The following is a 27,569-nucleotide window of genomic DNA, read 5'->3' as shown; positions in this document are numbered from 1 at the left end:
CTCAAAACTTAGTTCAAATTGATAGTTGATCTCAAAGGATTCACAATTGAACTTAAATGCTTTCTTGAACTCTACTCTTAACTCTCTCTTGAATTTAAATTATGGATTCAAGAGTTATGATTCATGATATGAAGGATCTCATGATGAAAAGTAGACTCATTAATACATTCTCATCACTCTCATACTCACTTGCTCGAGTCTTGACACAAGTTACTAGAAGTCGTAGAATACTCCACAAAAAAAACTCAAAGGGACTTTCTTAGAATGTTCGAAAGAATTCTCAAAACTTAAATCTCAACTATACCTTGAGTTTGAATTATGAATTCAAGGATATGATCATGTTAGGAATGATTTTAGGTGTTTAGAAGCAGCTTAGAGTAGTTAGAATCGAAAAAGTGTGAAGGTACCCTTCGAAAGAACTCAAACGGAGCAACCGGTTGCAAACTAGACGGGGCAGGCGACCCTGGGGCTATGGGTGGTATGGGGCGCCAGCCCCTAAAGTTCAGAGCATACTTTGGGGCGCTCTGGCTGGCGCGACGCGCCAGGCCCCAACACAGAAGACTCGACGAAATTCTTTACTCATTTTCTCACCTTATCTTGCCTAGAATCGAACGGTTTCTTCCTCAATCACTTAAAATCGATTACTTAACATAAGTACACTCTAATATACTCAATACATACGTTAAAACACTCACTTTGATCTCAAGAAACTATCCAAAACCCAACACAACAAGATTTAGAATGAACTTCAAGAACACCTATCAAGAACTCATCAAGAACTCTAATCTTTCAACTTTAAGAATAAAATTGCGCTGAAAATAACATGATTGGTGTGTGGGTGAACAAATCCAACACTATGGAAGCTTACATACATCTTAGGGATTAAACCCATGGTGAAATTTCGCAACAAGACGCAAGAATATCGACGAACGCTTCTCTTCTTTTCTCTTCTTGAACTCTCAACTAAAACCCTAGGCGTATATTAGAATTATAAAACTGAACCTAATAGGATTAGACCCTTAAAAACTTACTAAAAACGAATTAAATTTGATTGGGTAAGGAAAAGACCAAAACACCCCTCACTATTTTCGGCTAACTTTCCTTAACTGGACAGCCTAACTTCAAAAGGCCATATCTCACTCATCCGACCTCGAAACTTAGCAAACTCGGAGGCGTTGGAAAGATAATTCAAATATATTTCATAATGTATCTTGTAGCACACCTAACTAATCATGTGCTAGGATTTATGATCGTTTGAAGTTGACCCAAAACTCATACTTAGCTTAACTTGCAAAATTTCAGATTTTGCAATTTCCAATTTAGTTTTTTTTGGAACTCAATGTGCTACATCTAGTGATCTTAACACTCAAGAAATTTAATTTTCTCAGTAAAATCCTACTCACAATGAAGGATGGTTCAAGGATTTATTCGAAAAATTTTCTGGAGTGTCACATACTTAGAGTAATACAACAAAGTTATTGGTATACTGTTGGAGTAAATATAACATAATTCTGTCATATTATTAATTATATATAAAGAGTAAAATGATTGTATTATGTACCAACAACATACATTGAAATTCAAACGTTTGGATTATATACCAACATTACACATTGTTCTATTACAAAATTAAGTTAACACAAGATATTCACCAAAAATAATGAACCTTAAAAACAATGATTAAACTCTGAAATGGACAGCACAACCAATAATAATTTCAACAACACCAAGAAAAAATAAACACATAGTATATTATCCAGAGAAAAGTAATTTGATTGGATAATTTGATGAAAGTAGTCAAAAGTATTAGACCAACAATTATTGTTGTTGGCGAAGTTGAAGCAAATCATAATTCAACATCATTTTTAAACCGCTTTATCAAACACAGTGCATTTTTTTATAACAACACACTCGTTAATTCTATCAGAGAATTCGTTGGCATCTCTAATACGAACTTTGTCAGGCGATTGAGTGAATGCATTCAATTCAAAAGATGGTCTTAAACAAATTTTAGGTATGTTGTCATTGACAACCACATATTTGTTAAGCCTAAGACTTTTACGCGGCGTCTTCACCATCGGATTGGAATGAGAGGCGATTAAGTGGAGAAGATGCAAGGTTAATGAGATATGGATGAAGAAAACTGAAGGGTTAATCGATATATTGCTAAAAAAAGTAGTTCTAATATTTCTTAGAACTATAACTCAGTTATTGATAACTGTACCAACTAGATTGGTACCATAAAAATCTTTATACAAAAGGAATACATTAATATTATCCCAATAAAAAACTAGAAAACATAAAAAAGGAAATATAAAAAAATACTGAAACGTGTGAAAAAAGAATTTCTAATATTTATTTGTACTATAACTCAATTATTGATAACTGTACCAACTTTATTGGTACAATAAAAATCTTTATATAAAAGGGAATACATTAATATGATAACAATAAATGACTACAAAAACGTAAAGAAGGAAAAAATAAGAATAAACAAACGTGTGAATGTGGGTGTTTAAGGAGAGAGAATATTTGATAAATTTAATACCTAATAACACTCCACAAAATATGGCACGAATTACTAAGCGTCAGAGATAGAGGAAAATCGGATAAAAAATTAAATTAAATACAAAAATTAAATGTTTTGTTATGTATGTGATTTAAAAACTATGTTTGTAATTAAATATAAGTATATTGATATTTTGTTAATAGAAGTCTTAAATAGTACACTTTTGTTAATTTTCACTATTTATATTTTAGTTATTACTTATTTTATTGGAAAAATGCATAAGTACCCCCCAGCTTGTGCCCAAAATCCCTGAGACACACATAACCTTTACTAAGGTCCTACTACCCCCGCGAACTTATTTTTAGTTAATTGTTTACCACTTTTCGACCTACGTGGCTGAGTCCGTGATTTCACCTATGTTAGGCGCGTGGGTGCAGCTTTTAGACAGCACTGACCAATAAAAATTGGTCATGTGTTAAAATAAACTTGGAAAAAATAAATATTAACTCAATTGTCTTCTTCTTTATTATTGTTCTTCATGTTTGGAAAAAAAACCTCCATTATCATAACTTAAATTGCTCCTTTCTTCGAAAAGCTAACAAAATAGAATCAAGAAAAAACGAACCTTTGAACTCAATCACGATTCTTGATGACTTAGAAGTAGGGGTGTACATAGGTCGGTTTGGTTTGGTTTTTCATTAAAAAAAACTTAAACCAATTATGTCGGTTTATTAAATCTAAATATCAAATCAAACCACGCAAAGTCAGTTTTTTCGGTTTCGGTTTTAGTCGGTTCTTTCGGTTTTTTACAACTTAACGGTGTTTGAAAAAGAGATCAAATATATTTTCACCTACCTGTGTGATAAGCTAAACTTAAGAAACGTTATATGAATAGATATTTTCGTAAAGACGGTAAAATTCACATGAGTACAAAATATATATTTTTGAAATAAAATATATAAACATTGAAAACTATAAACTAACTAAAAATATATTAACAAAGTTATAATATTTTTTAATCTATAAATAAAATAAAATTATATTGAATGAATGGGAAAGACGTGGGTCTAGCCAGACCCCTGACATTGGGTGACAAACCTTGATGATGGCAATTTCAAAATAAAATAAAATATATATATAATATTTACAAAATTTTACAAACCCAAATTTGAAATAAAATATATAAACTAACTAAAAATATATTAACAAAGTTATAATATATTTTATCTATAAATAAAATAAAATTATATATATAATATTTACAAAATTTTACAAGCCCAAATTTGAAATAAAATATATAAACATTGAAAGCTATAAACTAACTAAAAATATATTTAGAAAGTAGATTATTAGTAATATTTTTTTATCTATAAATAAAATAAAATTATATATATAATATTTACAAAATTTTACAAGCCCAAATTTAAAATAAAATATATAAACATTGAAAACTATAAACTAACTAAAAATATATTAACAAAGTAGATTATAAATAATTTTTTTATCTATAAATAAAATAAAATTATATATATAATATTTACAAAATTTTACATGCCCAAATTTGAAATAAAATATATAAACATTGAAATCTATAAACTAACTAAAAATATATTAACAAAGTAGATTATAAATAATAGGATAGCTTTTTGAAATTTTGGGAAGTGTAAAAGCTACTTTTTAGAAAGTTGAAAAAGTGGGGCCCGGCGCGTGTTGAACAAAGCTTTCAACCTATTTGGTTTATATTGCCACGTAAGCCGAAAAGTGGTAAACAATTAACTAAAAAATAAGTTGGGGGGAGGGGGGGGGGGGTAATAGGACCTTAGTAAAGGTTAGGTGTGTTTCAGGGATTTTGGGCATAGGCTGGGGGGGTACTTATGCATTTTCCCTATTTTATTTATGAATTATTTTATTAGTTGTCTTGTTGATACATGAGTTATTTTCTTTAAAACTCCTTTAATTTATTTCCTTTCAAAAAATGAAAAAATGAGTTGTTTTTATTTAATTAGTATTTTAAAATTAGTCAAATGTTTTGTCAAGTCGATGGTCAACTGCACGTTAGCGGATATTTCGAATGCTTAAACCCTTCTCAAAATGTAAATTGAACCCACCCCGAACCCTATTTGGATTTCAAATGAATTTTAATATGTTTAAATCTTTTGAAAATCTTAAGTTTTCTTAACCTCTTTCAAAAAATTAAGTGACGACTCTCTTTGAAAATCGAAAACAAGTCTTTTATTTCTTTTTTCGAGTAGAACAGTGGGAATGTGACTCCATTAGAAAGACAAGAGATATCCGATAGAAATTAAACAACAATAAGGAGCAAATTAAAGTAGTTTTAGGAAGGAAAAAAATTAGGCTCTTGATACCATGATAAGAATTGATAAATCGGAGACTGAAAAGAGTTGAAAACTATTTTGTATTTCTATGTTTTACAATTGATAAACTATCCACTATTTATATACAAAGTTACAAACATGATTCTAGCACAATATCATATCTTGTGCAATATCATTGGTGTGATTACAAAAGTGTACTACTTAAGACTTCTATTAACAAAATATCAATATACTTATAGTAAATGTGGTACATCAGGACATAACAAAAAGACATACCCTAAGTTTACTTATCAAACTTAACAATGATGTATTATTTTGCAATTTTCTTGATTGGTTTTTCTTTCTTCTTCCAGAACTTTTAGAATTTTTTAAGAATGATAACTGCAGATTATTACAACTTTGGTTATTCTTCAATAGTTTATTCCCATTGATGATTATTTAATGTACATGTACTAGTTGGTATTGTCGTGTTTTGTTGAAATGCATTTATTAAATACCAACTTAAAACTTGCAAAAAAAAATAAACAACTAATTAAAGTAATACAACAAAGTTATTGGTATACTGTTGGAGTAAATATAACATAATTCTGTCATATTATTAGTTATATATAGAGAGTAAAATGATGGTACCAACAACATATATTGAAATTCAAATGTTTGGATTATATACCAACATCACACATTGTTCTATTACAAAACCAAACGTACACCATTAAGGTTACACGATATATTCGCCAAAAATAATGAACCAAAAAAATAGTGATTAAACTCCGAAATGAACAGAACAACCAATAATAATTTCAATAACACCAAGAAAAAATAAACACATAGTATATTATCCAGAAGAAAGTAATTTGATTGGATAATTTGATGAAAGTAGTCAAAAGTATTGGACCAACAATTATTGTTGTTGGCGAAGTTGAAGCAAATCATAATTCAACATCATTTTTAAACCGCTTTATCAAACACGCAGTGCATTTTTTTTATAACAATACACTCGTTAATTTTATCAGAGAATTCGTTGGCATCTTTAATACGAACTTTGTCAGGCAATTGAGTGAATGCATTCAACTCAAAAGATGGTCTTATACAAATTTTGGGTGTGCTGTCAACGACAACCACAGATTTGTTAAGCCTGGGACTTTTACGCGGCGTCTTCACCATCGAATTGGAATGAGAGACAATTAAGTGGAGAAGATGTAAGGTTAATGAGATATGGATGAAGAAAATTGAAGGGTTAATCGATATACTGCTTGTTGACACACCCAATTTTGACCCTCCCCGATAGAAGTTAATTTTTGAGCTTCTTAATTTTCAAACGATTTAGAATAATTAGCTTTACAAAATTCAAATAGTTTCAAGGTTATTTTAAGTATCTCCGTCGATTTTATAGTATTTTAAATAATAAACATATTTCGTATAATTATATATGTGCGTAATTAGTATATTTCATAAATATTTGAAAATCATATCAAAAGATTTCTACGTTATTAAAATAAGTATTTTGATAATTTAGTTTTGGCTTGAATTGTAATCTTAAATTTTGAAGTAATTAGCTTGTATTCAAATCAAATATTTTATAACTAAGTTAATCATTTTGTTTCGTTACGATTGAGAAGTTCCTAAATTAATTAGATTTTAGTCGAATTTACAAATTAAATTCGATTTGGCTAAATTATTAATTCACTTAGCTATATCTTATTTTAAACTCACCAAAAGACTTTATTTTTGGGCCCTTCATTCAATAATTTCCAGCAGCCCATATTCCTATTTACAGAAACCCAACTTCCCTTTTTATTCTTTAACCCATTCCAATTTCCAAATTTCCAGCAACCCAACCCACTTTTCTCCCCCCGACCCGGCCTAATCTTGCTCAAAAGAAACCCAGGAACAGCTGTACACAGCAAAACACTTGCAACGTTAACACCATCTTACAACATCAATAGCAGTAACGTGCAATACAACACCGACCCCTGCGTCTTCTTCACGCAAGAAACCCATTCGCCGACCCAGCGACAACGAGTCCAGTCCAATTGCGCGCACCCGCGATTCCAAACCAGGCGTCTGCTCCCGTCCCTCTCGAACAGTACTACGTAGCAGCAGCACGCGGCTGTCCCATTTCCTCTTCCGAAATGGGACGAAATTTCAGAAAAAAAAAGGATGTTTAGCTTGGATGATGAAAGATTTTTTATTTTTGAATTTGGAATTGGGTCTTTGGTTTGCCCGATTTTTGGTCCGTTTTCCCCATTTCCAAACCCTATTCCCTTCTATATATATTGCCTGTGAAAGGTGAGATATTTTTTAGTTGGGAAAATTTTACTAAGGAAAAGAGAATAGCACAGTTGGAAATAGCTAGAGAAATATATACAAAACACGTTCGAGTGTCATTCACCTTTCTAGTTTACTCTCACTTCATAGCGTCTATTTGAGTCCGAATTTCTGCTGGTTCATTACGCATATTTGAGTGTGGTGGTGGAATAGTCATCTCCAAGATCATCACCGTCCCTGTTTCACTGCACACAAGAAGGTAATGCCTCATCTGATCCATTTTAGTATCTTCCTTGCCTTTTCTTCTGTTTAGAAGTGATAAATTTTTATGTCGGAGAGCCTCATTAAATGACTGGTTCGCTGTTAGTGATTGATTTAGTGATTTATTAATGCGATATTCTGTTCTTTATAGATTATATTGATTCGGTTTTGATGTCAAATCAGTGTCTTGTTCCGTATTGGCATCGTTGCTCTTATGCTCTTTAGTTTGAACTCGTTTTTTTTGCTAGTTTACTTCTTGTATGTTTGCCCTTATATCTTCTGGCTCTTACAGAATGTTAGTTTCATTCATTTTCCTACTGTAAGGTCGTCGGTCTTTCTTTTCTTTTATTTCAAAACATAAGGTAGAATCTAAAATAAAATAAAATAGTTGATATGGAGGTTGTATGTCGTATTATTTATCGTTTGTTGGACATAGTAGTCACTTAGCTTCTATTCATTTTTTTTGAGTTTATTTTCATGCTTGTCTTCTATGTTTTAAGCTTAGTTAACAGTCATTTGGTCAAGTCCCGTTTCAGTCTTCTCTATCTAAAATATGGTGTGATTCTTTGGTTTGTTTAAACTTCTTTTTTTCTCATTTTCCTCCCCGTTCAGAACCATGAGGGCATGAACATGTTTGAAGCTTATTTTTCTGCCTATAATGGGTTTGGTATTGATCGTTAATTATTTAAGCTCGTCTTGGTTTCTCAATAGCATCCAGATTTAGGTCGTGTTAAAATATTTTTTAGAACATATCGAATTTTTATCTCCTGCTAGTGTGTTATGGTGCACATTTGTTAAAGGTTAAATAAGTGCTAAGTCGATTTTAACATCAAGATTAGCCGATGTCCAGCAGATTCATTGTGTATTTGATTAAGAGATCTTCATTATTTTAACCCAAAAGTTCGATCCCTGGAGAATCCGTGCTTTGATGCCTAGTCCCGTTGGTCCTAAGTTCATATTGATTTATAGTTGTTTGCTATATGACTACTACTGCCTATTGACATTTAGTCCGTAATTGCACTCTATGAGTTGGTTACTCAATATTAATTGCTATTGAGATTGTGCTACTTGATTTGACCATGAAGATTAATTCTAGTCTTATAGGCCTGTAATGTATATGCATGTATTTGTTGGATGGCACCTCGCTGATACTCTTTTCTTTTTATCTTTATTTTTTGAAAATATATGTAAAATTGGTTATGTCTTCATGTTTGTCTCCTATGAATTAAATTCGAGGGCTAATAAATTTCTTAACTATCATAGATTTATTCTTCCTTTGCTAACTAGTTTATTTTATCTTGTTTGTTGTGAGCAACCGTGGAGGATTCTGTTGGGGTCCAAATCCCTTTCTTGCATCATCGATCGGGCCACTCAGGCCCAAAGCCATTCTTGAGTCAACCATTTTCCGAGTCAAAGACGTCAAAAGTGCAGATGTTCAAAAACAAGAAAAATACTGGAAATTGGAGCCGGGATACGCAAACATACAACAGTATACACTCAGTGTATATGTTGTTTATATGACAAAATTGGGCTCGGAAGCCCATCTTGTCTTGATTGTATTTTGTTACCTTTGGGCCTAAGCCCACTTATTACCATATTGTTAGAACATAGGACAGGTGAAAATTGGGCCTAAGGCCCAAATAATATATTTCTTTTTATGTTAGTTTTAGTACAGGTACAAAATGGGTCAAGGACTCAAAGTTGAATATAGACCCAAGTACTAGCTCAGGCAGACATAAAAAACCAGACTTGGGCCTAAACCTTCTCTCCCTCTTTATCTTATTTGTTTTCGTATTTGTCTAACTGTTTATTTGTTAGTTAATTCTAAGGTTTTTTCGTAATTCAATTTCCCAAAAGACGAAACAACCATATCTTTAAAATCAAACAAGTATTTTATTTGACTTTAAATATCTAGTACTTAACTAATATTTTTATTTCATCACCCTTTCCCTTTTAAAAACAAGTTCAGGTCTTAAGTTGTTATTTCTTCAAACAAAAATGTTTTATTTTAAATCTTTTAGCTAAATAATTAATTGTTGGATAACCGCGTACTAGCAGGCATTTCGGGTGCTTTCAAACTCTTTCCGAAATGCTAATATTAACCCCGAACCCCCCTTAAATATTTTCAATCGATTCCTGTTTTAATCTATTGAAAAATCAATTTTCTTAATTTTACCTTAAAAATTAAGTGGCGACTCTTAAAATTAGTCTAAATTATTTCGAAATAAAACACTACTAAAAAAAGTAGTTCTAATATTTCTTAGAATTATAACTCAGTTATTGATAAATGTACTCCCTCTGTCCACAATTGTTTGTCAGGGTAAGGTCATGCACATCCCTCAAGAAAAATTTAATACAAAGTGTAATTTGACTAATATAACCCTACTATATCAAGAATACCAAAAGTCCACATAACTTTTCAATTGAACTACACAATCATTGAGGGCAGAATTGGAAAAAAGTGACTAATTATTTCTTGATTGTTTAAATTGACAATTAATCTTGGACATCTATTTTTAGTATACCTGCCAAACAATTGTGGACGGAGGGAGTACCAACTTTATTGGTACCATAAAAATCTTTATATAAAAGGAATACATTAATATTATTCCAATAAAAGACTAGAAAACGTAAAAAAGGAAATATAAAGAAAAAATTGAAACGTGTGAAAAAAGGATTTCTAATATTTATTGGAACTATAACTCAATTATTGATAATTGTACCAACTTTATTGGTACCATAAAAATCTTTATATAAAAGGGAATACATTAATATGATAACAATAAATGACTACAAAAACGTAAAAAAGGAAAAAATAATACTCCCTCCGTCCCATTTTATGTGACACTTTTCGTTTTTCGAGATTCAACCAAGTCTATCTTTGACCATACGTTTTTCATAGATCTTTTAAACATTTTGAATTATCAATTATTGTGACTTATAGTACTTTTTACATAGTTTACAAATATATAAATTTCATTGCAAAATATTTAACGATTTCATGTGCAAATTCGTTGTCAAATTTAAATTGTTTGACTCTCAAAAAATGAAAAGTGTCATACAGAGGGAGTAATAAACAAACGTGTGAATGTGGGTGTTTAAGGAGAGAAAATATTTGATAAATTTAATACTACCTAATAGCACTCCACAAAATATGGCACGAGTTACTAAGCGTCAGAGAGAGAGAAAAAACGGATAAAAAAATTAAATTAAATACAAAAATTAAATGTTTTGGAATCATATCTGACATGATTTGGACATGATTTGGAATCACATGTGACATGATTTGGACATGGTTTTGACATGATTTGGAATCATATTTAATATGGTCAGCACTAGTCAGTACATTTTATACATGTTATTTTTGCATAGAAACTATTGATTTTATTTGTAATTTCATTGGATGTTTTGAAGGTATATAATTTATATCTACGGCACTAAAAATACTAAATTTTGTATATTTAAAGAATAATATAATAAAATAAAGTATTTATTGGCCATACCATGTAAATGGTGAACAAATAAAAATAGACCAGTGTAGTAGGTTGATGCACCTCAAAGGAAGCAAAGACAATATTCATAAAGACAGTTGGTTGGAACAGCAAGGTCATTTTGGTAATTACAGCTCCCTACCTCATTGCATAAAATGATGTTGCCTTGGCATGTTTTATACACAAAACAACACAACTAATAAATTCTTGAGAAAGTTCTTTACTTTAAGTTTTATTTTATCAAATGGCTGATAAAAGCAAAGTTTTGATCATTGGAGGAACAGGGTATATTGGAAAATTTGTAGTGGAAGCAAGTGCAAAATCTGGACACCCAACTTTTGCTTTAGTTAGAGAGACCACAATTTCTGATCCTGTTAAGGGCAAAATTGTTGAAAATTTCAAGAATTTGGGTGTCACTATTATTAAGGTATGTATATTTATATGATGCATTTGTTAATAAATTGTATATGCAAGTATATTTTAGTTTCTTGTTTTTTGAACAGGGTGATTTGTATGATCATGAGAGTTTGTTGAAGGCTATAAAACAAGTGGATGTGGTGATATCAACTGTTGGTGATGCGCAATTGGCTGATCAATTTAAAATCGTTGATGCTATCAAAGAAGCTGGAAATATTAAGGTTAGTTACTTCTGGTTTTTCACAACTGGCAATGTGTTCAAAGGGCTAAATTATCTTGTGCTAAAAAAAATTCAGAGGTTCTTCCCTTCGGAGTTTGCTATGGATGTCGATAGGATCATGAATGCTGTGGAGCCTGTAAAGTTTACATTTGTTGCGCAAGCCAAAACCCGAAGAGCTGTTGAGGCTGCAGAAATTCCCTATACTTACGTCTCATGTAACTATTTTGCTGGTTATTTCTTACCAAATTTGGTCCAGCCAGGAGCCACTGCTCCTCCTCGAGACAAAGTCATCATTCTTGGAGATGGGAATGTTAAGGGTAAGTCGAAAAAAATTACTCCATTGATTTGAATTTGGTACGCGTGCCAACAGAACAAGTTCATGATAAAATGTCTCATTTTTGTGTGCTTTTTTTGCTGCTTTGTTCTGTTTGTCTGCAGCCGTATTCAATGAAGAACATGACATTGGCACCTACACCATTAAGGCTGTTGATGACCCGAGAACGTTGAACAAGTCCCTTTACATCAGGCCTCCCAAGAACACCTTATCGTTCAATGAGCTTGTGGCTATATGGGAGAAACTGATTGGTAAAACTCTCGAGAAAATCTACGTTCCAGGGGAGCAAATTCTCAAAGACATTGGGAGTCAGTAATCTTTATATCATTCATCTTTACTACTGTTTCTTTCAATTTAACATAGGTAATCCTGACAATGTATATTGCATACTGTTGCAGCACCTGTAACGCTAATCAATTACATGCTATCAGTCAACCACTCAACATTCGTGAACGGTGATCATACCAATTTTGAGATTGAGCCATCGTTTGGGGTTGAGGCATCGGAAGTTTATCCAGATGTTAAGTACACCACCGTGGAGGAGTACTTGGTCACGTTGTCTAAACTACACGTTTGATGTCTTCGATAACTCGAATAAACTGTTAGATGATGAGTGTTGTCAGACATTTTGTCTGGAAGTATGAGTGCTTGTTAACTATTTCATCATAGACGGGTTGAATGGTATGTTTTAAGTCTGTTTTTTCTGTCCATACTGCGTAGTACTATAATGAAAATGGAAGACATTCGCCTTTTTTTTCTTTTTGCATTGTTGCTCTACCATCTAGTGCCAGATTTTAAGGTGTGATGTAATAGGGGTGGCAAATGGTTGGATTGAATCGGATTTGGATGGATTGAACAAAAATGGTTTGTATTACAATCCACTCAAATAGAATATGGGTAAATATGGATTTGATCAAATATGGTTTGGGTAAAATGGTTCTAACCCATTTAAAACCTCTCCATATTTCCTTGACCAAGTGAACTGGGACTTCATGACATCAATTTACCCCCTCCCCCGGGCACCCCCACCCCCCTGGGGCGCCCCCCACCTTCCACTAACCGATCCCTAATTTTTTTTTGTTTTCCAAAAACAAAAAAAATATTTTGTTTTTCAAAAAAAATAAATTACCCCCCCCCCCCTTCCACCAACCTACCCTTAATTTTTTTTTTGTTTTTCAAAAACAAAAATAAATGTTTTTTCAATTTAGTTTGAAAATTAATTGAATTTTTGAAAATTAATATTAAATTCTTTTATTTTTTAGCACAATTAAGAATTTTGAGTGAAAGTGAAAACTAAGTGATCTATCCATATTTTATCCATTTTGATCATATCTGTAGAGACTCTTAAAATAGCTTGAAGCCCATATATGAGTGATCCAAGTTATTAAATATGGATAAAATAGACTCATTTCGTTAATATGGGCTGAAATTGTCACCCTAATATGAAAGAGTCTTGTTGTCAATAAAGATCAATCAAAGAGGACTCTCTCCTGTTTATATATGAGGCTCACTCATTTCAGTTATCTCTAGCTTTCTTATGAGTTCAGGTATCGTATGGAATATAATCCACGGATCGTTAGGAACCTATGTAATAGTATCCCGATTAAATAGCTGATGAGCGGATAAATAGTGATTGGAAAATATTGTCAATTTGGAATGATGATTTTACGTAGTGAGTTATTACCCTATCAATCTAACATTATCATTCATGCTTTAGTCATACGCCAGGAAATTCCTCTGCTAGTTAAACCTTCCAACTTCACCTAACTTTTGTTAGGAAGAATATGCTGCTTCACTCTAGAATGGATCATGTCCTTTCTTACGTAAAGTGGAGATCTTTACGCGAATAGCCGAGCAGATTTACTGTTTACTTTTTAGAAGGCCACATCTTATGATCTTTGTTTGGAGCTCACTCAAGCTATAATTATGCTATGAATTATATATATTGAAAAAATAATGAGTATTGAACGTATCGTTTCAAGTTTCTCCCATTCTTTTTGGCACATTATACTATGAAGTGAACATCTCCCACATTCATCAACAAATTCAATTTTTATACCACTTCTTCTTTAAAAATCCCAAAATTCACCCGTCTGCCTATTTACGCTATCGGAGAACCCACAAGCTTTGTCAACGTATGGTAGCATCTAGCGAACCAATTATCGATGCATTTTAAGAAAAAGTTCAAGCTCTTCTAAATCTTGTTCATGATCGTTTCCATGGAATGATTAATAGTTAATATTCTCAACTCATCGATTTAATATTTTCGTCAATAGATTCACTTGCCAATGGTGGTGTAGTGATTTGGAAGAAGCAAGATATAAGTAAAATGAAAGTGCAGGTTAGGTTAGTAATGGTGTAATGGGTGTGGTGAGTTTGCAGGAAGAGTGGAGAAGAAGAGAAATAAATTAGAAGTTAATATTAAAGAAAATGAAGAGCATCATGACAGTCTAATGATGTTGAAATTTTCTCAGTTTCTTATTTGTTTATATATATATAAGGTCCTTTGGTTTACATTTCATTTTTTTTTATAACCGATTGTTGAATATTTATTTATTCTGCCAATTGCTCCAACAGACCTCAAGCCGCATGTGTACACTCTATGTATTACTCTTATTTAGAAGTGGCACTTCTAAAGGACGAACACAACAATAAATATTTGTACAAAAAGTAATATTTATTGTATCATAATTTGATGTCAAGTCATTGTCTTATTGGTAAATAGTACCACTTTTCCTGTAATTTTAGTTTCAAACATCTGTATTTTAGTTTGTGAACTCAATTAAAAATAAGTTTTTGAGCTTAAAATTTTTTCCCCAAAATTGAAGCTTGATGTTGGATTAAATATAACAGAGTTACGAAATCTTTCGGAATTTGAAGTTTGCCGTTTTGGATATATCAAAAGAAAACTTTATTGAACTGAATTGTGATGGTTTGTAAATGATTTGTATTTAGAAATGACAGTTAGAAGGACTAACACAACATCAAATAGATGTACCAAAGGTAATACAAGTTGTATTGTATTGGGGCCCACCTCATTAAACAAGTACTACTCCCCACTCATATCACAAAGACATATGTACTAAGCAGGGAGTTGGGAAGGACCAACAAGGACAAATCTGTAATTTTCTTAAGCGTACCTCACTCATAACACAAAGACACATTTACTATGTATAACCCATAGATGTTTTTTATATTATCTATGGATTGATCCATTTTCCCCTTACAGTCTTATAATTTCAAAACCGTTAAATTTCTCTTAATTTTCGAATAAATATCTCAAAATGTCATCCAACTTTGAGAAATTATATTATAAAATTATTCAACTTTATTTTATACTTCTTATTTATATTACTCCTTATTAGAAGTGAGACTTTAGAGGACAAACACGGCACTACAAAGTTGTACACAAAACATTTCAAATTGTACTATAAAATTCATTGTCGCTCATTAATTGTACACGTGTCTTTCTACATATACAACAACCCACATGAATAATTACTTTTCAGACTTTTTTTCCTCAATTTCTCTCTCTATATATTCGTTTTTTTTCTTTTTTTCTACTTTCCATTCTCCCATTTTACTCTCTTTAGTTTATCTTTGATCTTAAATTTTTCATAGATCTTTAAAATATTTTGAATTATTAATTATTATGAATTATAATATTTTGATTATTACGTAGTTTACAAATATATAAATTTTATTTTTAAAAAATTGAAGATACCATACGCAAATTTACGATCAAACTTAAACTATTTGATTCTCGAGAAATAAAAAGTGTCACATAAAATGGGACAGACGAAAGATAACTCTCAATTAAATTTATTTCACTTTTTATTTTCCATTTTTAACATAATTTTTCAAGTTGGATTTCTAGGAATTCTAGTGTAGACCCATTTAAATTCTACCTTTTTGTTTTAAACTAGAGAATTTGGTCGCACTTCGCGCGATCATTAAAAATTAAATATTTTTGATTAATTTTATATTTACTCTGTTGTTTAATCGTAATATTATTGTTTGTTTTAATACTATGAAGATTGTGAAAAAAAAATAAAGCTTTTCAAATTTTACATCTATTAAATGAGGAAGAATATTTTTTTTTTATCAAATAAGTTAAAATATATTTTCTAATAACAAATTCTTCCGTTGCATGAAGTTGATCCTTTAATATATAATAAATATTTCGGTGTACCATTCTCCGTAAATGTCTAAGAAATATCTCGTAATGTGAAATAACACTGTAATACTCCCTCTGTCCCTAATTACTTGTCCACTTTTAATTGACACATTTATTAAGAAATCAATTAATCACATAGTGAGTTTATCATTTTACCCCTATTAATTATGAAGTAGATGAAAAGTGCTGCAATTTTCAAAGTAATTAGTCATTTAATTGAGGGTATCATAGGTAAAAAATATTGTTCTTTCTTGATTTTTCAAAATGGACAAGTAATTAGGGACAACTATAAAAGGAAAAGTGAACAAGTAATTAGGGACAGAGGGAGTACTAAACAAATGCATAAGCAAATGAAATTTATATTAAAAATATAATGAATAATGACGTAATGATACCTTAATAGAATTTCCTATCTATTTTTTTTTAAAAAAAACTTCACCCTTTCAATTTTGTTATATCTTCTTATTTAGTAGAAGAATCATCATTTATTATATTCTACTCCACCTTAATTTGTACCATCAGAGTTTTAAGAATAAACATTAAATTTTAAATCGAAATAAAAAATCATTGAAAAATGACAGAAAAAATAATAATAGTATATGAAAATTAAAATAAGGTGCAAGAAAAGCCTTTTCACGATAATTTTTTTAAATATATTGATAACAATTAAAATGGAGTTGTTATTTTATCTTTAAAATTAAGTTTGATTGAATTGAATTAGTAGAATGAGAAAACATAATAAACTAATAACTTTTTAATGTTATTAAATGCATTTTCTTTTTAATTGAGTAGTAGATTAAAAATTCCGAATTAGGATATTAAAATAATATTTTACTCTCTCCTTAATTATTATGGTATTAGAAACGTTTATTTTCCTTAAATGGTGATTCATTTTCCATTTACAGTTATATCCAATTAATTTCTAATGTATTGAATGCGGTTATGGGATATTGAAATAATATCTTTATCTTTCCTGAATCATAATAAAATTATAATTTAACATTTATTTTTCTGAAATGATAATTTTATTTTAATTCCTAGAACATATTGTTTACTATATTGAATGTAATTATTATAAAACATATTGTATTTAGTATGATAAAAGAACTAAAATATTTGAGAAATTAGATAAATAGTAATCTTAGCTTCTAAGAAATGTCACATCATCATTTACATATCCAACTTTATATAAATAAATAAATAAATAAAAATATATATATATATATAAAAGAGTTAAAAAAGAAAAAATAAGTGATTTAACAAAATTATATAAATAACATTAATGATGAGATGAAGATTAAGAAAAAACGTCAAATAAAGTAGTAGTATTGATGATGATAAAAGTTAAATAAATCATTTTTTCTATTATTTAAATTTTTAACATAAAATTTCCAATCTTTTAAAATTAAAAATAAATGTTAAAAATAAAAATAAAAATCGAGGCAATAATTATTTTAAAGAAAAATATAACCAAAATTGTCAGAAAAAATTGATAAGAATAAATAAGTATCTATTACTAAGAATGGTGTCACTACATTTTCTATTTTAACTTTATTGTACATATGGATAGAAACTTTTAGAACAAAAAATGATCCAAAAATTAAAAAATAATAATTCCTTAAATGGCGATTCCTTTTCCATTTACAACTTTTCAATTAATTTTTAATGTATTAAATATGGTTATGGATATTGGAATAATATTTTTATCTTTCCTTAATCTTAATAAATTATATTTTAACCTTTGTTTTTGTGAAATGATAATTTTCTTTTCATTCGTACAACATATTGATTAATATATTGAATATAATTATAATAAAACATGTTGTATTTAGTATGACAAAAGAATTCAAAATTTTTAAAAATTAAATAAATAGTAATCCTAACTTCTAAGAAATGTCACAAATATATATATATATATATATATAAAATAAAATGATAAATTACATTAATGATGAAATGAAGATTAAGGAAAGAAGTAAAAGAAATTAATAATAATATTGATCATGATAGGAGTTAAATAAATCATTTTTTATATTTTATAAATTTTCAATATAAATTTTTTAGTCTTTTAAAATTAGAAAATGCTAAAAAAATAAAACTAAACTAAAAATCGAGGTAACAATTATTTAAGGAAAAAATAACAAAAAATGTTAGAAACATTGATAAGAATAAATAAATATCTATTGCTAAGAAGGTGTCACCCCACATTTTCTATTTTAGGTTTATTGTTACATATAGATAGAAACTTTAAGATGAAGAATGATCCAAAAATTTTAAAAAATGACAAATCAATTATGTAAAAATACATGTGTAATTCTTATAAAGTTATAATAACTAATTTCTTCAAATAAATAATTAAAAGAAAGAAAAAAAATTAATTAAGAAAATAATATAAATAACACTAATTATGAGATTAATAGCATTGATGAGGAAAGGAACTAAATATGAGCATTTTTTTAAATTCTTTTTTAAGAAAATATATATGAACTTTAATTAAAGATAAATAAGAAAAAAAAACTTTAATTAAAGATACAAAAAATCAAGACAAAATAAAAGAAGAAAGAAATTAGAAGAATAATGAGGTTGAAAGAAATAATATCTAATTTTCTCTCGTTTCAAACCACAAAATAAATTTTTCCTTGTTCTCCTCCTAATTTGATACAAATTCCATAAATAGAATGATTTTTTCTCCAAATAATTTTTCTTACCCTTTGAAACACTATCTTATAAATTTCTCAACCACAATGAATTTTCTCTCCTTGTAGGAGGAATAAACATTTTTTCAAAAAGTCTTTTATTTTGAAGAGAAACTTTTGTTACATGATCTCTTTCTTTACATCAATGTCTTCACAAGAATCATGAGATATTCCATCTTTCTCTTTTGTTAAAAAAGTCACATGACCTAGAAATTTGATGGACATCTTAGCGACAGAAGTTGATACCATATATTCATCATCATCGTCAGAAGAAGAAGAGCCAAAGTGAAGAAATTTGTTCTTATTTGTTACAAATGTTTAACTAATTTTTTTTATTTTATAGGCTAAATAATTATAAACAACTATGAAAAATGAATAGATTTTATTTTTTCATTTTCCATTTCCATTTACTTAAATCTATATTAGTGTAATGGATGTTATAAAGGGCATAATTAATTGGGTACGACATAAATACTTTCAGTTTTTTTTTTACAATACAAATAAAAAATACAAAACAAAGATAAAATGTCAAAAAAAGGAGAAAAAAGATGAATAGAAATGCTGGCCATAGAGAAGTGCCACATCAGATTGTTTTATATATATATATATATATATATATATATAGATTCATGCCCTTAGATGTTATTTTATTACTTTAGCTGGCATCAACATTTTTGTAAATCTGATATCTACTTTGGAACATTTTATAATGTGGCATAGGCTGACAATTGAGATCATAAATTTAAAAATAATAAAATTTAATTTATTATAATACTAATATCTATATATATATATCATTTAAAAAATATATAAAAAGTATTATAAATTGTAATAATTAACCGCTTTATTTTTTTTAAATCATATAACTAATTTGATTTACACTCCAAAATTCATAGGTGTCACATAATTTAGACATTAATTCTTTATTACTTAATATATGTAATAATATCAATGACACATAAATTGAAATAAAAAATTACATATTTTATTTGAAAATAATGTAATAGTACTATAAGGTATAATAATTAACAACTTAACATATTTTAAAATTTTAGTTGACTCTCCAAATTCCATATGTCTCATGTAATTGAGACAGAGAGAAACATATATTGGTTTAAAATAAATAAAAATATTATAAATTACTAACAACTTAAAATTTATAAAAAAAAATCCTTTAAAAAAATTTAGTTGGCTCTCCAAATTCAATCGGTATTACAATAATTAAAACATAGAAATTAACATAGATTAGACTCGCGCTGACATTTATGTTTTCATTTTTTAAATTTTTTCTTATATACTTTATATAAATAAATTTTTTATGTAAAAAATATTATAAACATAATAATTAATAGCTTAAAATATTTGAAACACATATAAAAAGTTTTTGTTAACTTTCAAAATTTCATCTATACCACATAAATTGGGAGAAATATAGATATATAGATATTTCAAGTTGCTAATTATTGTGAGTTATAGTACGTTTTATGTAATTTTCATATATATTACTCGCTTTGTCCTGATTTATGTGATACAAATGAAATTTCAAAAGTCAATGAATTTTTTATAAGTTTCTTTTTATATTAACTTGTTAATTATTGTGATTTATAATATATTTACGTAAAACATACTCTAAATAAAAATAATTAGCAACTTAAAATATATAAAACATACTAAAAAATTGATTAACTTCAAATTTCATATGTACCACATTAATTGAAACAGAAACAGTAACATATATTGGGCCCCGTGCTAGCACGGGGTTCCATATCTAGTAATAATATATGTGACAGTGTTTAATTAGACACATAAATTAAAAATAAATTTAAGCTGAAAATATTTTATAAAGAGTAAAATAAAAAAAATTAATATAATATTTTTTTAGAAAAAAGATATTTTTGAATTATTAAATAATAATTGGGCTAAGTTTGGATCCGTTGAACATTATAAAATAAAACTATTAACTCCTTGTCACATTACTGAAAAAATAGTTTAATTATTTGTAGCAAACGTCCAAATCTTCAATACTTCAATCTGCACCAAATCAGATCTGTGCCTTTTTTTGTTAAAAATAATAATGTGATGGTATTTGATTAGACCCATAAATTAAAAATATAAATTTAATCTGAAAATATTTTATAAAGAGTAAATTAAAAAAATATATATTAAATTATTAAATATATGAAATTTTGTAACAAAATATTGTTCACTTTTTTTTTTTTACCTTTTATAAATAAAGTTTACACTTAACAAAATTGTCATTTAATTAGTTTTTGAAATATTTAAAATTATGTTGTTTATGTAACTTTATTCTGATTTTTTACCATATGATCAAGATCAACCATATTTGAACCATATTTACCTGTTTATGTCGTCAGTGCTATGGCCGATGTACGTTAATACTCCTTCAGTCCTTCTGTTTTATATTAATTGAATTCGTGAGGTAATGCATGATATTTGTTAAAGAAAAATATTTAAGTATATAATTTAAAATATATTTTAAATTATATATAATTTTAAAAGTAGTGCAATTTATCTTCAAAAAATATAAAAATTCATCAAAGAAAAGGACAAATATAAAAATAATAATCAAATATTCATCTTGAACTTTGAATTAGCGGTGTCAATGGTACGGTTCGATTGGTTATTTTTTTAAAATTATATCATCCCAATTTTTTGATTATTTTATAATATATAATCAAAATTAGATTTTGTAAAACCATTCCAATCATATCGATTTCTCTTCGGTATCGGTAAAGTTCGGTTAATTTTTATTTTTTTTTTACTTTTAAAATATCACCTCAAAATATACTACTATTAAAATATTTCTTTCACAAATATGTTCTTGAAGAAGAATTTTTATTCTTCATCAAGAAGACAAGAATGTAAAACCTTATTGCCGAATTGTTTGATCTTAAACATTTAATAGGAGTGTTTGCATATGTTTTGTTGTATTGTTTGATAGAGTATCTATTACATTATCTTTTAATTTAAACCTAATTAAGCAAGATTAATTAAAGAGCGAAGATCCAAAGTTGTCTAGTCACGAGAGGCCTAAGACCTAAGTTATGTTTATATTTTAAAATTATTCTGAAGAATATTTATATATTAAATTTAACATATTGTTAATATATAAAATATATTTACATGTAAGGTTATTCGGTTCGGTTCGGATTTTTTTTTATTTTTTCATAAATTAAAAAGATCATCTTAATTGTTCGGGACAACTATACACTTAAATAAAAGTCCACGATTTTATTGAAAAAATAACATAAATCGGTTTGATTGGTTTAGGATTCGGTCATTCGATCGATTTTTCATATTCTTTTGACACCCCTATTTTGAACAATTCAATAAAGTAAAAACAAAACCGAAAAATTTACTTAATATAAAATAGAAGGAGTATTTAATATCGAAGTTATTAATTTAAATTACCCGCAAGAAAGAAACAAAAATGTAGACTAAGGGTGTGTTTGGTATGAAGGAAATCATTTCCAATTTTCTCATGTTTGGTTGGGTTAAATGTTTTGGAAAATGTTTTTCAAATCAACTCATTTTCCTCAAATTTAAGGAAAATGACTTCCCTTCAAAACTTAAAAGAAAACATTTTCCAAAACTCTCTTCCAACTTCCAATTAAAAAAAAAAATATTGAAAAAATCAATTTATTTGGTTCCTACCCTCAAACCAGCCCCCCAACCACCCCAAAAAAAAATAAAAAAATTAAAGTTTGTTTTTAAATTCAATATTTTTACCCCACCCCCTACCACCACCCCTCCCAAAAAGATATTAAGAGTTGTTTTTAAAAGATATTTCTAATTTCAATTTTTTATTTTTTTACACCCCCACCTCCTACCCTCGCCCCCCCCCCTCCAGCCCCCTATCAGCCCCCCACCCCCTTCAAAAAGAAAAAAATTTAAGTTTGTTTTTAAAAAATATTATTTCATTTTTTCACCCTTACCCTCAACCCCCCTACCTAGCCCCCATCCACCCCTTACCAGCCCCCCCACTCCCCAAAAAAAAATCTTAAGTTTGTTTTAAAAAAATATTTTCGACTTCAAAATTTCATTTTTTCACCCCTACCTTCGACACCCCCCCCCCCCACCCCCCAAAAAAAATTTTAAGTTTGTCTTTAAAAAATATTTTCGACTTCAAAATTTCATTTTTTCACCCCTACCCTCGATCCCCCACCCACCCAACCCCTACCAGCCCCCCCACCCCCCAAAAAAAAATTTAAGTTTGTTTTTAAAAAATAATTTTAACTTTAAAATTCAATTTTTCACCCCTACCCTCGACCCTCCCACCCACGCCCTACCAGCCCCTACCAGCCCCCCTACCCCCCAAAAAAAAAATTAAGTTTGTTTTTAAAAAATATTTTTAACTTCAAAATTTCAATTTTTCACCCCTACCCTCGACCCCCCCCACCCCCACCCCCAAAAAAAATTAAGTTTGTTTTTAAAAAATATTTTCAATTTCAACAATTATTTTTCTACTCTAGTAAAAATAAATTTCAAAAGCATTTTTCATTCATAAATCAAACACTAAAAATCTTTTTCGGAAACTATTTTCTACTCACCAACCAAACATGAGAAAATAAGTCTAAAATCAACTTGTTTTCCAAGAAAACATTTTCAAGGAAAATATTTTCCTTCGTACCAAACACACCCTAAGAAGAAAATGGCATACCTCTTTTTGTTGTTGGTTATGGTCATCAACCAAAAAAAATAAGAGACAAATGGATTACTGTGTATATCTATAGCACCTCACAATAATTTCAACGAATTTTACACACGTTTATTTATGTTGGACAGCTATATTTTTAAAATAAAGCTACATTATCTTCTTCTTTTTTTATTTTGTCGAGGGCATCTCCAATTCTACACTCTATTTTACTCTCCAAATATAAAGTTCTGTATTTTTTATTTTCAGACAACCAACTTCAATCCAATTCTCTATTTTACACTCCAAAAATAAATATTTTTCTCTATCCTCAATATTATATTATTATTTCTATGTCATTCTTATTTTCTTATTTCATAATATAAATCCTTTATTTCTTTTTCCCAATAATTACTTTATATAATTTCATGCGATATAAAATTTTATTTTTTTAAATTTTTTATTTAATAGAAAATTATATTTTATTCTAAATTTTTAAATAACATAAATTACAAGAAAATATTATATAATATACAAAATTAATGGACAAATTCAAATAAAAGTGATACACAATTACATAAACATTACATAAACACTCAATTTTCGAAATTATTACGTTGCTCCCATAAATACTCTATTATTGCATTACGGAGTTCAAAATGAGCATTTTTGTCCTTAATTTTTTATGCTAGCTAAAAGTTATTCAAATCGGAGATTTTCACCTACCATCATTTCTGTCGTTGGAGTTGGAGCCTCTACGACATCTTGAATTGGTGCATTGAGATCACATTCATCCTCAATTATCATGTTGTGCAGTATAATACATGTAGTCATTATATTATGTAGCACTTTCCTTCTCCAAAAACGTGAGGGGCCTGCAATAATTGCAAAATGTGATTGCATAAAACTCTGAATGCACGTTCAACATCTTTTTGGCATGATTCTTGCTTCATCGCGAATTAATTATTATGTTATGTATTGTATTTTATCTTGTATTTAAATTATTATGTTACATATTGTATTGTTATCTTGTATTTAAATTATCATATTATGTATTGTATTTTTAAATTAAAATTTTCATCTTATCATTTTAATTTTGTGTATTCTTTATAGTGAAAATTAATAATAAAATCAAATTATATTATTGACGAAACTTAGAAAAAAATAAAATAATATTAATTCGGGATGAAAGTAGTATATATTAAATAATATATTTTAAAAAAATATTATATTACATTTAAAAAGAATTATGAATATTAGATATTTAATTCATTACATTATATGTAAAATAATATGTTAATTAGAAAGTAATAGAAATAATAATAAAATATTCAAAAAGTAAAATAGAGAGTGTGAATAGTAGTTCTCCAAATTTGGAGAACTACTATTCACCTCTCTAAATATGAAGAATATAGAGTGATATAGAGGTGAGTTGTAGTGCTCCTTCTCTATTTTACTCTCCACATATAGAGAATGAAGAGTAAAATAGAGGTGGGTTGTAGATGGTCTGAGGACCCAAAAAGATTATTAAAGTACAACAAAACAGAGAAGAAAGTATCTTTATTAGATGGAGACAGGGCATATCTTGGAGGTTTATTTATAGATTATTTTATTTTAAGTGTTTGGTTCATTCCTTATCAACTCATTTTGTATTTGGATTAAAATTTTATAATTTTTTTTTTTGTTCAATTATATCCTTGAATTATTATGCAGTTTCTTATTTTTAATTGGATCAAAGTAGATAGTTACCGGTTAATATTATTTTTAATGACCTTCTAATGAGCTAGAAGAAGAACAATTTTATTTTCAAGTTTGTTATTATTTCACTTGAATTATTTGAGGGTAAACAATTTTCATCTTAATAAATTGATCACTCACAAAACGTTAATTTTCAATTCAAAGAGGATATACCATCTACATTTAGAACCGAAAAGACAGTAACAATAGTAAAATAGAAAGAGTTGTTTGTTGTTAAATAAATCCAATATAAATTAATACAATATTTGAAATGTGAGTTATTTAACATTTATAAGCTAATTTATTTAAATAAATTTAATAGTAAAAATACAAAACATAAAATTAAGAAAATAAATAAAATGATTAAAAGGATTTGAGGGATATTTTTGTCTTTATATAGATAATCAGTTGGTATTAAATCACGTTTTCACTCATTAAGATTTAATTACCCTAAGCAATCCAAATCAATCTTATGATATTCGGGGGGCTAAACAAAATAGATATTCGGGGGGCTAAAGCCAAATTCTGTTCTGTGCTGAAGTATTTTTAAATAATAATATTCTAAAGTCATACATACATTTTAACAGTAACATGTATACTGAGATGTAGGCAAAAAAAAAAAATCTCTCAAATCAGAAGGCAAAATTTCTTGATATGAAGTACTATTTTACTAAGTGTTTCTACTTGGCCTAGATCCGAATTGATTAGGTTTGAAGATTTTTAATCAAATTAAATAAAAGAAAATAACGTTTTAAAATCTGTTACATTTTTAATAAGGATCTTTTATGTACAAAAATAAAATTTTGCAGTGCTTTTCTAATCAAGTTTTGTCCTTGCTTTAAGTGAGAGAGAGAGTCAATATTTGTCACGACCCGATTTCTTAAGTCATGATGACACCTACTATAGCCCACCAGCAGGTAAGCCAACCCGTAACCCAGAACAACAAATAATGGGTCTGAGGGTAGAAACTAAACAAGAGAAGGCAAATAACAATATACACAGGTGGAAGCAAACCAAAACATAAATACAAATAAAGATCCCTCCCAGAATCTGGAAGTCACTAGTACAGAGCTACTAACAAAATGAGTACAAGTCCCAAAAGTGGACAACAGAGACTGGACTGTCTCGAAAGGTAAAAGACAAGTCTATATATACAGATGGAGACTGAAATAGTACAAAACGTCGTGTGCTCACTCCCGTCTCCGGATCAGTTTGCTCCAAGCTCGATCAACGCTGGCTACTAGTGCCCAGACCTGCATCACGAAATAGATGCAGAGCGTAGCATGAGTACCAAAACAACGGGTACCCAGTAGGCATCATAAGCCGACTGAACTTGAAAAGTAAAGGCAATATGAAAAGAAGGAATAAAACAAACTGAGGGTCAAGAGCGGAAATCTAAGTAGCAATGGAATGCACACGAGTGTAGAAAGAACTAACTAAAGTAATTTATAAGCTAACTACACCTAACTGGACCCCCATAAGCCCAGAAGGTACACTCGTGCGCAAGTTAAATAAAAACCCGAACGGACCCCCATAAACCCGACGAGTACACAGAATAACTATAACTAAAGAGAATTGCATAAAAGAACCCAAGAACGAAGAACATTGAACCAGAACCTCAACCCTAATTAGTAGAATATGACAATACGGAGGTCGGACCTCGAACCGGATGCTCACCAGAAGTACCCAAGTAACCAATCACAAGTATCAAGTATATGAGGCCGGAACTCTAACCGGATGCTCTATATAAGTATCTGGGCAATAGAGACCGGAACTTAAACCGGATGCTCTAAAAATGTGTCAATGTAGCTGCTGAAAGAGTCCTAATCGATCCACACTCATAAATGTCCGTGGAACGCCGTCCATACTTAGCCAATCAATGTAAGTCTTTGGAACCAAATAAAAAATCAAATTCAAACCGCGAAGTAGAACTAGTGTCGCCGATGTAACTCGTGAAGTCGTAACATCGGGGAAAATAAGGATAACTATAGTCGGAGAAAGAGTATCGCCTAACTAAGGCCCAAACTATCAGACTCAAGTCTGCTACACCAGTCTACAGGGATCTAAGCCGGCCGAGCGACGTCAGGGCAAAACTAAGGCCTATTGGATCCGAATAATGTATTTCTAAGGCAAGCCCTAGTCAAACCTAAACTAAGGCCCAATATACTTCAAATAAACAATAATTAAGCATGCAAGCACTCCCCATAGCGAAGAGGGTCCGTTAATAACACAAATCATGCTCACAGTTACCCGATAATTTCCGAAATAGGCCGAAAACATGATTTCTTGACACCTATGCAAGATTCAATAACTACCTAACCCAAATCCCAACTAATCAACATGCATTCACATTCTCGAGCTTAATCTAAGAGAGGAAAACCGTATCCTACCCGTAGGCCAATCACACGCGCTCCAAAATCACTTGTCCGGAGCTTTCCCTTTCCGAACGTCCTCGAAACGCTGCCCCGC

The 27,569-nt window shown here is 29.3% G+C and overlaps 3 protein-coding genes across 3 annotated transcripts in view; 2 read left to right on the top strand and 1 right to left on the bottom strand.

The window, feature by feature from the left end:
* The window catches only part of LOC125827809 (phenylcoumaran benzylic ether reductase TP7), a 48,843-nt gene that overhangs the window by 9,318 nt on the left and 11,956 nt on the right, over positions 1-27,569 (top strand). The window lies entirely within an intron of this gene.
* The window catches only part of LOC125827805 (sugar transporter ERD6-like 6), a 118,471-nt gene that overhangs the window by 85,148 nt on the left and 5,754 nt on the right, over positions 1-27,569 (bottom strand). The gene's annotated exons all lie outside the window — the stretch shown is intronic.
* On the top strand, positions 11,066-12,593 carry LOC125827811 (eugenol synthase 1-like). Its single transcript, XM_049507155.1, has 5 exons — positions 11,066-11,292; positions 11,369-11,503; positions 11,579-11,819; positions 11,941-12,144; positions 12,235-12,593. Exons 1-5 carry the CDS (start codon positions 11,110-11,112, stop codon positions 12,411-12,413), a joined length of 942 nt encoding a protein of 313 aa, XP_049363112.1. The 5' UTR covers positions 11,066-11,109; the 3' UTR covers positions 12,414-12,593.

This window comes from Solanum verrucosum, unplaced genomic scaffold, assembly GCF_900185275.1.
Source record: "Solanum verrucosum unplaced genomic scaffold, falcon-dt-bn FXZP01000064.1, whole genome shotgun sequence".
Lineage (NCBI taxonomy): Eukaryota > Viridiplantae > Streptophyta > Magnoliopsida > Solanales > Solanaceae > Solanum > Solanum verrucosum.
This window is presented reverse-complemented; position numbering and strand designations above follow the sequence as displayed.